The sequence below is a fragment of the Pan paniscus genome, chromosome 5, assembly GCF_029289425.2.
Source record: "Pan paniscus chromosome 5, NHGRI_mPanPan1-v2.0_pri, whole genome shotgun sequence".
In the NCBI taxonomy this organism is placed as follows: domain Eukaryota; kingdom Metazoa; phylum Chordata; class Mammalia; order Primates; family Hominidae; genus Pan; species Pan paniscus.
The window spans coordinates 107,531,576-107,544,188 of record NC_073254.2 but is presented as its reverse complement, the minus strand read 5'-3'; the positions used below and the strand labels follow the sequence as shown (position 1 = coordinate 107,544,188).

At 37.2% G+C, this 12,613-nt stretch overlaps 1 protein-coding gene across 8 annotated transcripts in view; it reads right to left on the bottom strand.

Annotated features, from left to right (window-relative positions):
- The window catches only part of CFAP206 (cilia and flagella associated protein 206), a 91,355-nt gene that overhangs the window by 1,812 nt on the left and 76,930 nt on the right, over nucleotides 1-12,613 (bottom strand). For 6 of the 8 annotated variants that reach the window (XM_034962495.3, XM_063604949.1, XM_003822855.5 and 3 more), the window contains one exon: nucleotides 1,485-1,628. The exons of the other annotated variants lie outside the window; for them this stretch is intronic. In XM_034962495.3, coding sequence (XP_034818386.1) covers nucleotides 1,485-1,628 — 144 coding nt within the window. The remainder of the gene's footprint in view (nucleotides 1-1,484; nucleotides 1,629-12,613) is intronic. 8 annotated transcript variants of the gene reach the window in all.

The following is a 12,613-nucleotide window of genomic DNA, read 5'->3' as shown; positions in this document are numbered from 1 at the left end:
CTCCTCTTTGCCTATTTGTATCTCAAAAGCAACATAAAATATCACCTATGTTAATTTAGTAGAATTTTCATTTCACTTCTGTTACACCACTTACAAGGAGGTACCACTTACAAGGAGGTACTGAAATATTTTTAATGTAACAGTATCACTTGCTAGAACAAAGTAGTGGGATATATATGTTACCCAATAAATCTAATGAACTCAAGTGAGTTTAGTAGATAATAGAAAATAATATGGGGGTTGGGCATTTCATGAACTACAGGAGAGTAACTGATAGGAAGGAATACTAATGGAACAATGATCTGGAAGATAAATGGGGAAACTGATCCTTCCTCATGCCAGGGAACTGAAAAGCTGCCACCAGAGTGAGTAGCAAAGGAAATAATGTGGTCAGTGGGACTGAATATACAAATGGACTGAATATACAAATGGACAAAGGCTAGACCATATATGACAATAGAACTCTTTGACTTGCAACCTGTACATCAACCAGTCAGGGAAGGCAGTCTCAACCTCTATAGCTGTAGCAGTTGACCCAGAATGTTGAAGACTTAGCCAACTTCTCCATTTTTTGGCCCTTTCTGCCCCAACTCAGGACCAACCAGAGAAACCTAGATATGCTCACCAAACCAATCTCATAAAATGCCCTGCTTCTAGTTAGCCTGCTTCCAGCTTTCTCATGTTAACAAACTACAATCAGAGAACATCTGAAGGCTTCCCCCTTTTCTGACTATAAAGCTTTCCCACTCCCCTGCATGCTTTGAGTCTACCAAACACAAGTGACAGTGTCTGACTCCCTTGCTACAGTAAGCTCTAAATAAATAGCCTCGCTTTGTTCTCATTTGGGTAGGCATTGTTTATTTCCACACCTGATTTCAGTTAAAGAGATGGATAAAATATACTAAAAAGGGGCTACAGACATAAAAGATTTTATTTTTTCCATACTATAAATATTTGTTGTTTAAAATGACAAGATACCATAAAGAGGGGATGGTGGGGGGAATTTCACTGAGTTGGACAGGGATGAGAGTTTCAAAGACAGGCTTTAAGGGTAGGTATCTATATTGTAATTAAGGTGACTGAGAATCAGAAGGATGAGAGTGCCCAGGGTCTGGAGATAATATGTTGTTGAGGGGAAAATATCTATGCTTTAATAGAAAAGGTCCAAAAAACAAACAAAAAAGAGAATGGTATACCTTAAGTGATTAAAGGAAGTTGGGAGTGCTTTAAATACTAGCACCAAGTTTTAAAACTGATGATAGACAGATAGATATATAGATATTATCATTGTTCTATATATGCTTAAAATTAGAAGACAATCTTATAATGTAAACCTAGCAAGTTATAAATTATATTTTTGTTAGCAAAGAACTCTGTATAAAACTCATTATTTTATATACATAATTTAATTTACCAACTCTATGAGTAACAATAGATTAAAATTCCCCAACATATAAATAATTCTAGAAAGTATTGTTACAAACCAATTTTATAGCTTTTCTTCTTAATTCCCATTCATTCCACTCATATGATCTCACAATCGTTGGTGGCAGTATGTGTGTATCCGTCTGTGTGCTACTTTCACATTTTGTAATTGGTTTTATATAATGTTTGTCAGCATCTCTCATCTAAAGAAGTGGAGTTTTGTAGTTAGTGCTTGTAAAAAATAAACCTTATTTACTGATAACTAAAATATTTAGCTAAAACTGACAAAACACTTAAAAAACAATAATTTTTGGACATGGAATATACTTGTAAATACCAGTAAAGAAAATAAACACATAATTAATGAGCTGAATATAATTGTTTTTCTGGGAATTATGGCTTCGTGATTTTGTTAATGTAGGGGGTGTTTTTTTTAACTTTTATTTTAGATTCAAGGGGGCACATGGGCAGGTTTGTTACAAGGGTATATTGCACAATGCTGAGATTCGAGGCAGGATTGAACCCATCACCCAGGTAGTGACCACAGTACCCACTAGTTCATTTTTCAGCCTATGCCCCCCTCCCACTCTTTCCACTGTTGCAGTCTCCAGTGTCTACTGGTCCCATCTTTATGTCCATGTGTACCCAATTTTTAGCTCCCACTTATAAATGATAACATGCAGTGTTTGGTTTTCTGTAGAACATGTATTTTGGAAGGAGAAAACATCCCTCATTCCCAAGTCAAATATCCCTCCCCACTTTGCACAACTGATAACATGAGTAAATACCTGTTGAAAATGGATAGAAATTGAAAATAGCTTTATTAGGTAAAAATCACATCTATTTGAACTATCAAAACCTCTTTAAGACATATGTTGAACTCAAGCTATGCATACATAGCAGGTTATTATCCAAGGTTTTTGCTTTGTTTTTAGTTGAATATACTGATTTTCTTTTGGGGAACCCAATATTAAGAATTCACTAATTCCAGGCTAAACAAGACATGATGGTGCTGGACATGACATTGTTGACGTTGTTGGAGGGAATGGTAGAGGTTTAAGGTACTTAGGTCACAGTAAAAAGGAGGGAGAAGATATTCTTTCCAAACAACAGATAATCACTGAGTGTCTAACATTTGATATAATTTCTGACTATAAAATTATCTTATGATATATTTAGGTAGATTTTAAAAATGCTAAAAAGATAGTTAATAATACTGTACCATACAAGTAAATGGCAAGTAAATTAGACAGTAAGGACTACATGAAAAAGACAGAGATAAAACTCATTTCTGCAGATATTAAAGGTCACTGAAGAACAGATGGGAATTAAATATCCAGAAAGACAGGAAAAAACAAGACCAGGTGTATAGGAAAAAATTATGCTTTAGTGGAAAACAAGGCATTATCCACATACAACATACCTTTCCAGTCGTCTGATTCTAGCCTTTCACTGTCCTTGGGGTATCTTACAACTCTGTAAGTTATAAATGAGTGATAGCAAGACCAAATAATTTCTGTCTGTAGACATGCACAGTATATCCTGTCTGTAGAAGTTCAACTGACTTCCCTTTCCCCATGTGGAAAAATCAGCATTGCCTCCATTTACACATTCATTTGAATATTCCTGATCTATAAATGTGTCTGTTCTTAGGGTTCTCTTTTGAACTGGTTATAACATCTACCTGGTCCCCTCATTGATTAATGAATAGATTACTCTTAACACATGTTCACTTTTATATCTGCTTATCTGCATGACAATAATTTTACCCATTTCTGAAAACTATCTTTTTTTTTTTTTTTTTTTTTTTTTTTTGAGACGGAGTCTCGCTCTGTTGCCCAGGCTGGAGTGCAGTGGCGCGATCTCGGCTCACTGCAAGCTCCGCCTCCCGGGTTCACGCCATTCTCCTGCCTCAGCCTCCCGAGTAGCTGGGACTACAGGCGCCCGCTACCACGCCCGGCTAATTTTTTGTATTTTTAGTAGAGACGGGGTTTCACCGTGTTAGCCAGGATGGTCTCGATCTCCTGACCTCGTGATCCGCCCGCCTCGGCCTCCCAAAGTGCTGGGATTACAGGCGTGAGCCACCGCGCCCGGCCTGAAAACTATCTTTTAACAAATAGAAGACTAGAGCATATAGAACAAGTTTTTTAAAACCAGTATATAACTCACAATTTTTCTGACAGAGAGGTCATGGAGGGAATTAGTAGAAATAGAAGGATAAAAAGACATGTATGCCTCGAACACCAGTCCCCAAAATTTGGATTTCATCTTACAGACAAAAAACGGAAGAGTTTTGAATTCAGAGTAAAATGAATGGCATTTTCTAATTTGCAGAAAAATTATTAAAATTTTCTATTGTAAATTTTCCCCTCATAATTTTTCAAAGTAGTTGGCTCCTGCAATCATTTGTTCTAAGTTAGAATTTTGTATAACATCTAATTAAGCAAAAAATTACATGTATTAAACTTAAGATAGCAACATTTATAATACTCATCAAATTGAATTATCAGCTCCAGGAACTCTACAATTTGAACAAATTTGAGAACTACTGACTTGGTAAACTTAATTTGGTGGTATTTTTTAATTTTTATGGGTACACAGTAGGTGTACATAATTATCAGGTTACATGAGAGATTTTGATACAGGCATACAATGTGTAATAATCACATCAGGTAAATGGGGTGTCCATCACCTCAAACAGTCATCATGTCTTGTTATGAATATTCCAATTGTACTCTTTCAGTTATTCTGAAATGTACAACAAATTACTGCTGATTGTACTCACCCTGTTGTGCTATAAAATACTAGATCTTACGCCTTTTATTTAACTATATTTTTGTACCCATTAACCATCCCCATTTCTCACTCCCCACAACTACCTTTACCAGCCCTCTGGTAACCATCATTCTGCTATCTCCATTTCAATTAGTTTAGTTTTTAGCTCCCACAAAGGAGCGAGGACATATGAAGTTTGTCTTTCTGTGCCTGGCTTATTTCACTGAAAATAATATTCTCCAGTTCCATCCATGTTTTTGCAAATGACAGGATCTCCTTTTTTATAGCTGAATAGTACTCTATTATGTATATGTACCACATTTTCTTTATCCAGTTGTCTTTGATGGATACGTGGGTTGCTTCCAAATCTTGGCTACTGTGGATAGTGCTGTAATAAATATGGGAGTGCAGATATCTCTTTGATATACTGATTTCCTTTCTTTTGGGTATATACCTAGCAGTGGGATTGCAGGATCACATGGTATTTCTATATAGTTTTTTTAGGAACTTCTATACTGTTCTCCATAGTGGCTTACTAATTTACATTCCCACCAACAGTGTACTAGGGTTCCCTTTCTCCATATCCTCACCAGCATTCGTTATTGCCTGCCTTTTTGATATAAGCCATTTTAACTGGGGTGGGATGATATCTCATTATAGTTTTGATTTGCATTTCCCTGATGATCAGTGATGTTGAGCACCTTTTCATATATCTATTTGCCATTTGTATATCTTCTTTTGAGAAATGTCTATCCAGATCTTTTGCCCATTTTTCAGTTGGATTACTAGATTCTTTCGTAATTGAGTTGTTTGAGCTCCTTATATATTCTGGTTATTAGTCCCTTATCAGATGGATAGTTTGCAAATATTTTCTCCCATTCTGTGAGTTGTCTCTTCACTTTGTTGTTTTCTTTGCTGTGCAGAAGCTTTTTAACTTGATGTGATCACATTTGTCCATTTTTGCTTTGGTTGTCTGTGCTGGTGGGGAATGACCCAAGAAATCTTTGCCCAGTCCAATATCCTGGAGAGTTTCCCCAATGTTTTCCTGTAGTATTAATGGTTTCATAGTTTGAGGTCTCAGATTTAAGTCTTTAATCCACTTTGATTTGATTCTTGTATATGGCGAGAGATAGGGTCTAGTTTCATTCTTCTGCACATGGATATCCAGTTTTCCCAGCACCATTTATTGAAGAGACTGTCCTTTCCCCAACGTATATTCTTGGCACCTTTGTTTAAAATAAGTTCACAGTAGATGTGTGGATTTATTTCTGGGTTATCTATTCTGTTCCATTGGTCTATGTGTCTTGTTTTTATGCCAGTACCATGCTATTTTGCTTACTATAGCTCTGTAGTATAATTTGAAGTTAGGTAATGTGATTCCTCCAGTTTTGTTCTTTTTGCTTAGGATGGCTTTGGCTATTCAGGGTCTTTTGTGGTTCCATATAAGTTGTAAGGTTATTTTTTCTATTTCTTACAGAATGTCATTGGTATTTTGATGAGGATTGCATTGAATCTGTAGATGCTTGAGTAGTATGAACATTTTAACAATATTAATTTTTCCAATCCATTAACATGTTGCTTTGTGTCCTCTTCAATTTCTTTTTTTTTTTTTTTTTTTTTGAGATGTTGTCTCACTCTGTCGCCCAGGCTGGAGTGCAGTGGCACAATCTCAGCTCACTGCAAGCTCCGCCTCCTGGGTTCATGCCATTCTCCTGCCTCAGCCTCCTGAGTAGCTGGGACAACAGGCGCCCGCCACCACGCGTGGCTAATTTTTTTGTATTTTTAGTAGAGACGGGGTTTCACTGTGTTAGCCAGGATGGTTTCGATCTTCTGACCTTGTGATCCATCTGCCTCAGCCTCCCAAAGTGCTGGGATTACAGGTGTGAGCCACTGCGTTCAGCCAACCTCAGTTTCTTTCATCAATGTTTTATAGTTATCTTCATAGAGATCTTTCACTTCTTTGGTTAAGTTTATTCCTAGGTTTTTAATTTTATTTGTAGCTATTGAAAATGGGATTACTTTCTTGATTTCTTTCAGATTCTTTGCTTTTAGCATACAGAAATGCTACTGATTTTTGTATGTTGATTTCGTATTCTGCAACTTTACTGTATTTGTTTATCAGTTGTATTAGTTTTTTGGTGGAGTCTTAAGATTTTTCCAAATGTAAGATCATATCATCTGCAAACAAGCATAATTTAACTTCTTCCTTTCCGAGGTGGATGCCTTCATTTCTATTGTCTGATTGCTCTAGCTAGGAATTCCAGTACTATGTTAAATAACAGTGTTAAAAGTGGGCATATTTGTCTTGTTCCAGATCTCAGAGGAAAGGCTTTCATTTTTCCCGTTCGGTATGATACTACCTCTGGGTCTGCTGTATATGGCTTTTATTGTGTTGAGGTATATTCCTTCTATACCCAGTTTTTTTGAGGTTTTTTAATCATAGAATGATGTTGAATTTTATCAAATGCTTTTTCAGCATTTGATAAAGCATATGACCAATTAAAATGGTCATATGGTTTTTGTCCTTCATTCTGCTGACATGATGTATCACATTGATTTGCATATGTTGAACTATCCTTGCATCTATGGGATGAATCCCACTTGGTCATAATGAAAGACCTTTTTAATGTGTTGTTGAATTCAGTTTGTTAGTATTTTGTTAAGGATTTCACATCAATGTTCACCAGCAATACTGACCTCTAGTTTTCCTTTTTTGATGTGTCTTTGTCTGGTTTTGGTATCAGCATAATACTTGCCTTGTAGAATGAGTTTGGAAGTATTCCCTCTTCCTCTACTTTTTGAAAGAGTTTGAGTAGGACTGATATTCATCCTTCTTTAAATGTTTGGTAAAATTCAGCAGTGAAGCCACTGGGTCCCTGGCTTTTCTTTGCTGGGAGACCTTTTATTAAGGGTTTCATCTCCTTACTTGTTATTGATCTATTCAGGTTTTGTATTTCTTCATGGTTCAATCTTGGTAGGTTTGATGTGTCTATGAATTTATTTCTTCTGGGTTTTCCAATTGATTGGCATGTAGTTGCTAATAGTAGCCTCTAGTGGTCCTTTGAATTTTTGTGATATCAGTTGTAATGTCTCCTTTTTTATCTTTGATTTTCTTTGGGTCTTCTCTCATGTTTTCCCAGCCTGGCTAAAGTGTAACTATTGACTAACAATTTGTCTATTTTGTTTATCTTTTCTTAAAAAAAGTACCTTTTCATTTTATTGATCTTTTATATTTTTTTCATTTCAATTTCATTTATTTCTGCTCTGATCTTTATTATTTCTTTTCATCTACTAATTTTGGGTGTGGTTTGCTCTTGCTTTTCTAGTTTTTTAAGATGCATGCTTGGGTTCTTTATTTGATGTCTTTCTACTGTTTTCATGTAGATAGTTATTGCTATAAGCTTCTCTCTTAGTACTGCTTTTGTGTTTCCACTTTTATTGTTTCAAGAAATTTTAAAATTTCCTTCTTAATTCCTCCGTTGACCCACTGGTCATTAAGGAGCGTATTGTTTAATTTCCATGTGTTTATATGGTTTCCAAAGTTCCAGTCTGGGTGTGGTGGCTCACACCTGTAATCCCAGCACTTTGGGAGGCCAAAGTGGGTGGATCACTTGAGGTCAGGAGTTCAAGTCCAGCCCGGCCAACATGGTGAAACCCAGTCTCTACAAAAATACAAAAATTAGCTGAGCATGGTGGTGTATGCCTGTAATCCCAGCTACTTGGGAGGCTGAGGCAGGAGAATCACTTGAACCCGGGAGGCAGAGGTTACAGTGAGCAGGGATCATGCCACTAAAGTCCAGGCTGGGCGACAGAGGGAGACTCCATAAAAAAAAAAAAAAAAAATAAATAAATAAAATAATAAAGTTCCTCTTGTTATTGATTTTTAGGGTTTTTTGTTGTTTTGTTTTGTTTTGTTTTGTTTTGAGACAGAGTCTCACTCTGTCACCCAGGCTGGAGTGCAGTGGCGCAATCTCAGCTCACTGCAGCCTCTGCCTCCCGGGTTCAAGCAATTCTCCTGCCTCAGCCTCCTGAGTAGCTAGGATGACAGGCATGCACTGCCACACCTGGATGTTTTTATATTTTTTTAGTAGAGACAGGGTTTCACCATGTTGGCCAGGCTGATCTCAAACTCCTGACCTCATGATCTGCCTGCCTCGGCCTCCCAAAGTGCTGGGATTACAGCATGAGCCACCACACCCAGCCAATTTCTAGTTTTATTCCATTATGATTAGAGAAGCTACTGATATGATTTCAATTTTTTGATATTTTTAAGATTTCTTTTGTGGCCTAACATATGGTCTTATCCTTGAGACTGATCCGTGTGCTAAGGAAAAGAATATGTATTCTGTCGCCTTTGAACAAAATGTACTGTAAGTATTTGGTCAATTTGGCCTACAGTGCAGATTAAGTCTGATGTTTCTTTGCTGGTTTTCTGTCCAGAAGATATATCCAATGCTGAAAGTGGGATGTTGAAGTCTCCAGCTATTATTGTATTGGGGTCTATTTCGCTCTTTAGCTCTAATATTTGTTTTATATGTCTGGATACTCCAGTGTTGGGTGCATATATATTAATAACTATTACATCCTCTTGCTGAATTGATACTTTTATCATATAATGATCTTCTCTGTGTCTTTTTATAGTTTTTGTCTTAAAATCTATTTTATCTGATACAAGTATGGCCACTCCTGCTCTTTTTTGGTTTTCATTTGCATGGAATAACTTTTTTCATCCCTTCATTTTCAGTCTATGTTTGTCTTTATAGGTGAAGTGCATTTCTTGTAGGCAACAGATCATTGGGTCTTGTTTTTTTAAATCCATTCAGCTACTGTGTCTTTTGATTGGAGAATTGTTTAGTCCATTTAATTCCGTGTTATTATTGATAAGTATGGGTTTATTATTGCCATTTTGTGATTTGCTTTCTGGTTGTTTTGTGGTCTTCTCTTTCTTCCTTCCTTCCTGTCTTCCTTTTTGTGAAAGTGATTTTCTTTGGTGGTATGTTTCAATTTCTTACTTTATATTTTTGTGTATCTATTGTAGGTTTTTAAATTCGAGGTTACCAAGAGGCTTGCAAGTAACATCTTATAACCCATTATTTTAAACTGATGAAAACTTAACTCTGATTGCAAAAACAAGCGAAGAAAAAACTGATAAAAACTCTACACTTTTTCATCCCCCAGCCAGCCACTGCCGCTTCTTAACTTTTTGTTGTTTCTATTTAAATCTTATTATACTATGTCTTTAAAAGTTGTTATAGTTACTATTTTTGATAGGTTATTCTTTTAGTCTTCCTACTCGAAATATGAATAGTTTACACACAACAATTACAGTGTTATAACATTTTGTATTTGTGTACTTACTATTAATGAGTTTTGTGCCTTCAGATGATTTGTTATTGCTTGTTAATATCCTTTTCTTTCAGATTGAAGAACTCCCTTTAACTTTTCTTGCAGAACAGGTCTGGTGATGAAATCCCTCAGCTTTTGTTTGTCTGGGAAAGTCTTTATTTCTCCTTCATGTTTGAAGGATATTTTCATCAGATATATACTATTCTAGGATAAAAATTTTTTTTTTCCTTCAGCACTTTAAGTATGTCGTGCCATTCTCTCCTGGCCTATAAAGTTTCCACAGAGAAATCTGCTGCCAGATGTATTGGAGCTCCCTTCTGGCCCAGGGTGGGTCTAGAAATGTCATCTACAAACTATGGTCTGGAATTGGGGCTTCAGGACTCTGCTTGGAGCTTTATTTTACTGTGGCTGAGCTGGTATCCAAATTGCAAGACAAAGTCCTCTGTACTCTTCCCTTTCCTCCCAGAACTCCAAGCTGCACTGCCTGGAGTTGGGAAAGGGGTAATGCAAGCACTCCCTTGTCTACCGTAGCTGGTGTCTCACTGGGTCGCATGCACCCAAGTCCACTGGTTCTGAGCACAGCATGGCACCAGGACTTGCCCAGGAACTGTAGTCTGTGTGGCCTAGACTGCCTTTCAAGTTTATCAGGACCCTAGTACACTATAGCCCATGATACTGGGGCTAGCCAGAACTCAGGTTCCAACTGCTGAGATGGACAATTCCCTTCTGGCTAGGACTGGTCTAAATGCTCCTGCCATGGGCACTGTACTGCTTTATGCTATGACAGGGCAGCACTGAATTCCAATGCAAAGTCCTAACAATCACTTTGCTCTCCCTCCACCAAGTACACAGATTCTCTATCTGTGTCACGTGGCTGCTACTGGGGCATGCGGGGAGGGGTAGTATAGGCAATTAAAGACTGTCTTTCCTACCCTGTTCAGTACCTCTTTCCTTGGTATGATGTTTAAAAAAGGTACTGTGATTGCTCTCCTGATTTTTAATTCTTTTATGAAGGTACTTTCTTGTGTAGATGCTTGTTTGATTTGATGTTCCTGTGGGGGGATGATCACTGGAGGGTTCTATTCTGCCATCTTGCTCTGCCTCTCAATCTGGTGGTAATTTGAAGGGTGAAACATACCTTTTTTTTTTTTTTGCCATAAGTAGCTTTGAGACTTTTTGTGGTAAGTGGCTATATCATAGCTCCAAAATTACACACACACACACACACACACACACACACACACACATTTTCATTTATTCAAAGGAAATATATACACACATTTATAAAGAAATGGTACATTAAAAAGTCACATCATACTACCCAAAGTGATCCACAAATTCAACGCAATCCCTATCATAATACCAATGACATTCTTCAAGAAATAGAAAAACAATCCTAAAATTCATATGGAACCGCAAAAGAGCCAGACTAGTCAAGCAATCCTGAGCAAAGAGAACAAACCTGGAGGCATCACACTACCTGACTTCAAAATATGCTACAAAGCTATAGTAACCAAAAGAGCATGGTATTGGCATAAAAACACAGAGACTAATAGAATAGAATACAGAACCCAGAAATAAATCCACACATTTACAGCCAACTGATTTTCAACAAAGGTGCCAAAAGGACACACTGGAGAAAGGACAGTCTCCTCAATAAATGGTACTTGGAAAACTGGATATCCACATGCAGAAGAATGAAACTAGACCTCTATCTCTCACCATATGTAAAAATTGACTCAAAATGAAGACTTAAATATAAGAACCAAAATTATGAAACTACTGGAAGAAACTACTGGAAGAATGTTTCAGGGCATTGGTCTGGGCAAAGATCTTTTGGATAAGACCTCAAAAGCCCAGGCAACAAAAGCAAAAATAGACAAATGGGATTATATCAAACTAAAAAGCTTCTGCACAGCAAAAGAAACAATCAACAGAGAAAAGAGACAACCTACAGAATGGGAGAAAATATTTGCAAACTATCCATTAAGGGATGAATATCCAGAACTTACAAGGAACTCAGCTCAGCAAAAACAAAACAAAAACAACAAATAATCCAATTTTAAAATGGGCAAATGATCTGAAGAGACATTTCTTAGAATAAAATATACAAATGGCCAACAGGTATGTAAGAAAATGCTCAATGTCACTAATCATCAGGGAAATGCACAATCAGCTATCATCTCATTCCAGTTAAAATGCCTATTATAAAAAAGACAGAAAACAACAAATGCTGGTGAGGACGTAGAGAAAGGGAACTCATTTTTTTTTTTTTTTTTTTTGAGACAGAGTCTCACTCTGTCACCCAGGCTGGAGTGCAGTGGTGCGATCTTGGCTCACTGCAAGCTCTGCCTCCTGGGTTCATGCCATTCTCCTGCCTCAGCCTCCCAAGTAGCTGGGACTACAGGCACCTGCCACCACACCTGGCTAATTTTTTGTATTTTTTAGTAGAGACGGGGTTTCACCATGTTAGCCAGGATGGTCTCAATCTCCTGACCTCATAATCTGCCCACCTCGGCCTCCCAAAGTGTTGGGATTACAGGTGTGAGCCACCGCGCCCGGCCCAGGAAAGGGAACTCATACACTTTTTATGGAAATGCAAGTTTGATGGGAATGCAAGCCATGATGGAAAATAGTATGAAGGCTCCTCAAAAAGACTAAAAATAGAAATACCATATGATCCAGTAATCCCACTGCTGGGCATATATCCAAAGGAAAGGAAATTAGTATGTCAAAGAGATATCTGCACTCCTATGTTTATCACAGTACTACTCACAATAGTCAAGATATGGAAACAACCTAAGTGTCCACCAACAGGAGAATAAAGAAAATATGGTATATTTACACAATAGAATATCATTCAACCATAAAAAAGAATGAAATCCTGTCATTTACAGCAACATGGATTGAACTGGAGGACATTATCTTAAATGAAATAAGCAAGGCACGGAAAGACAAATATCACATGTTTCACTCATGTAGGAGCTAAAAAAGTTGATCCCATAGATCATGCCCATATAAGTAGGGAGTAGAATAGTGGTTACCAGAGGCTGGGAAGGGAAGTGGA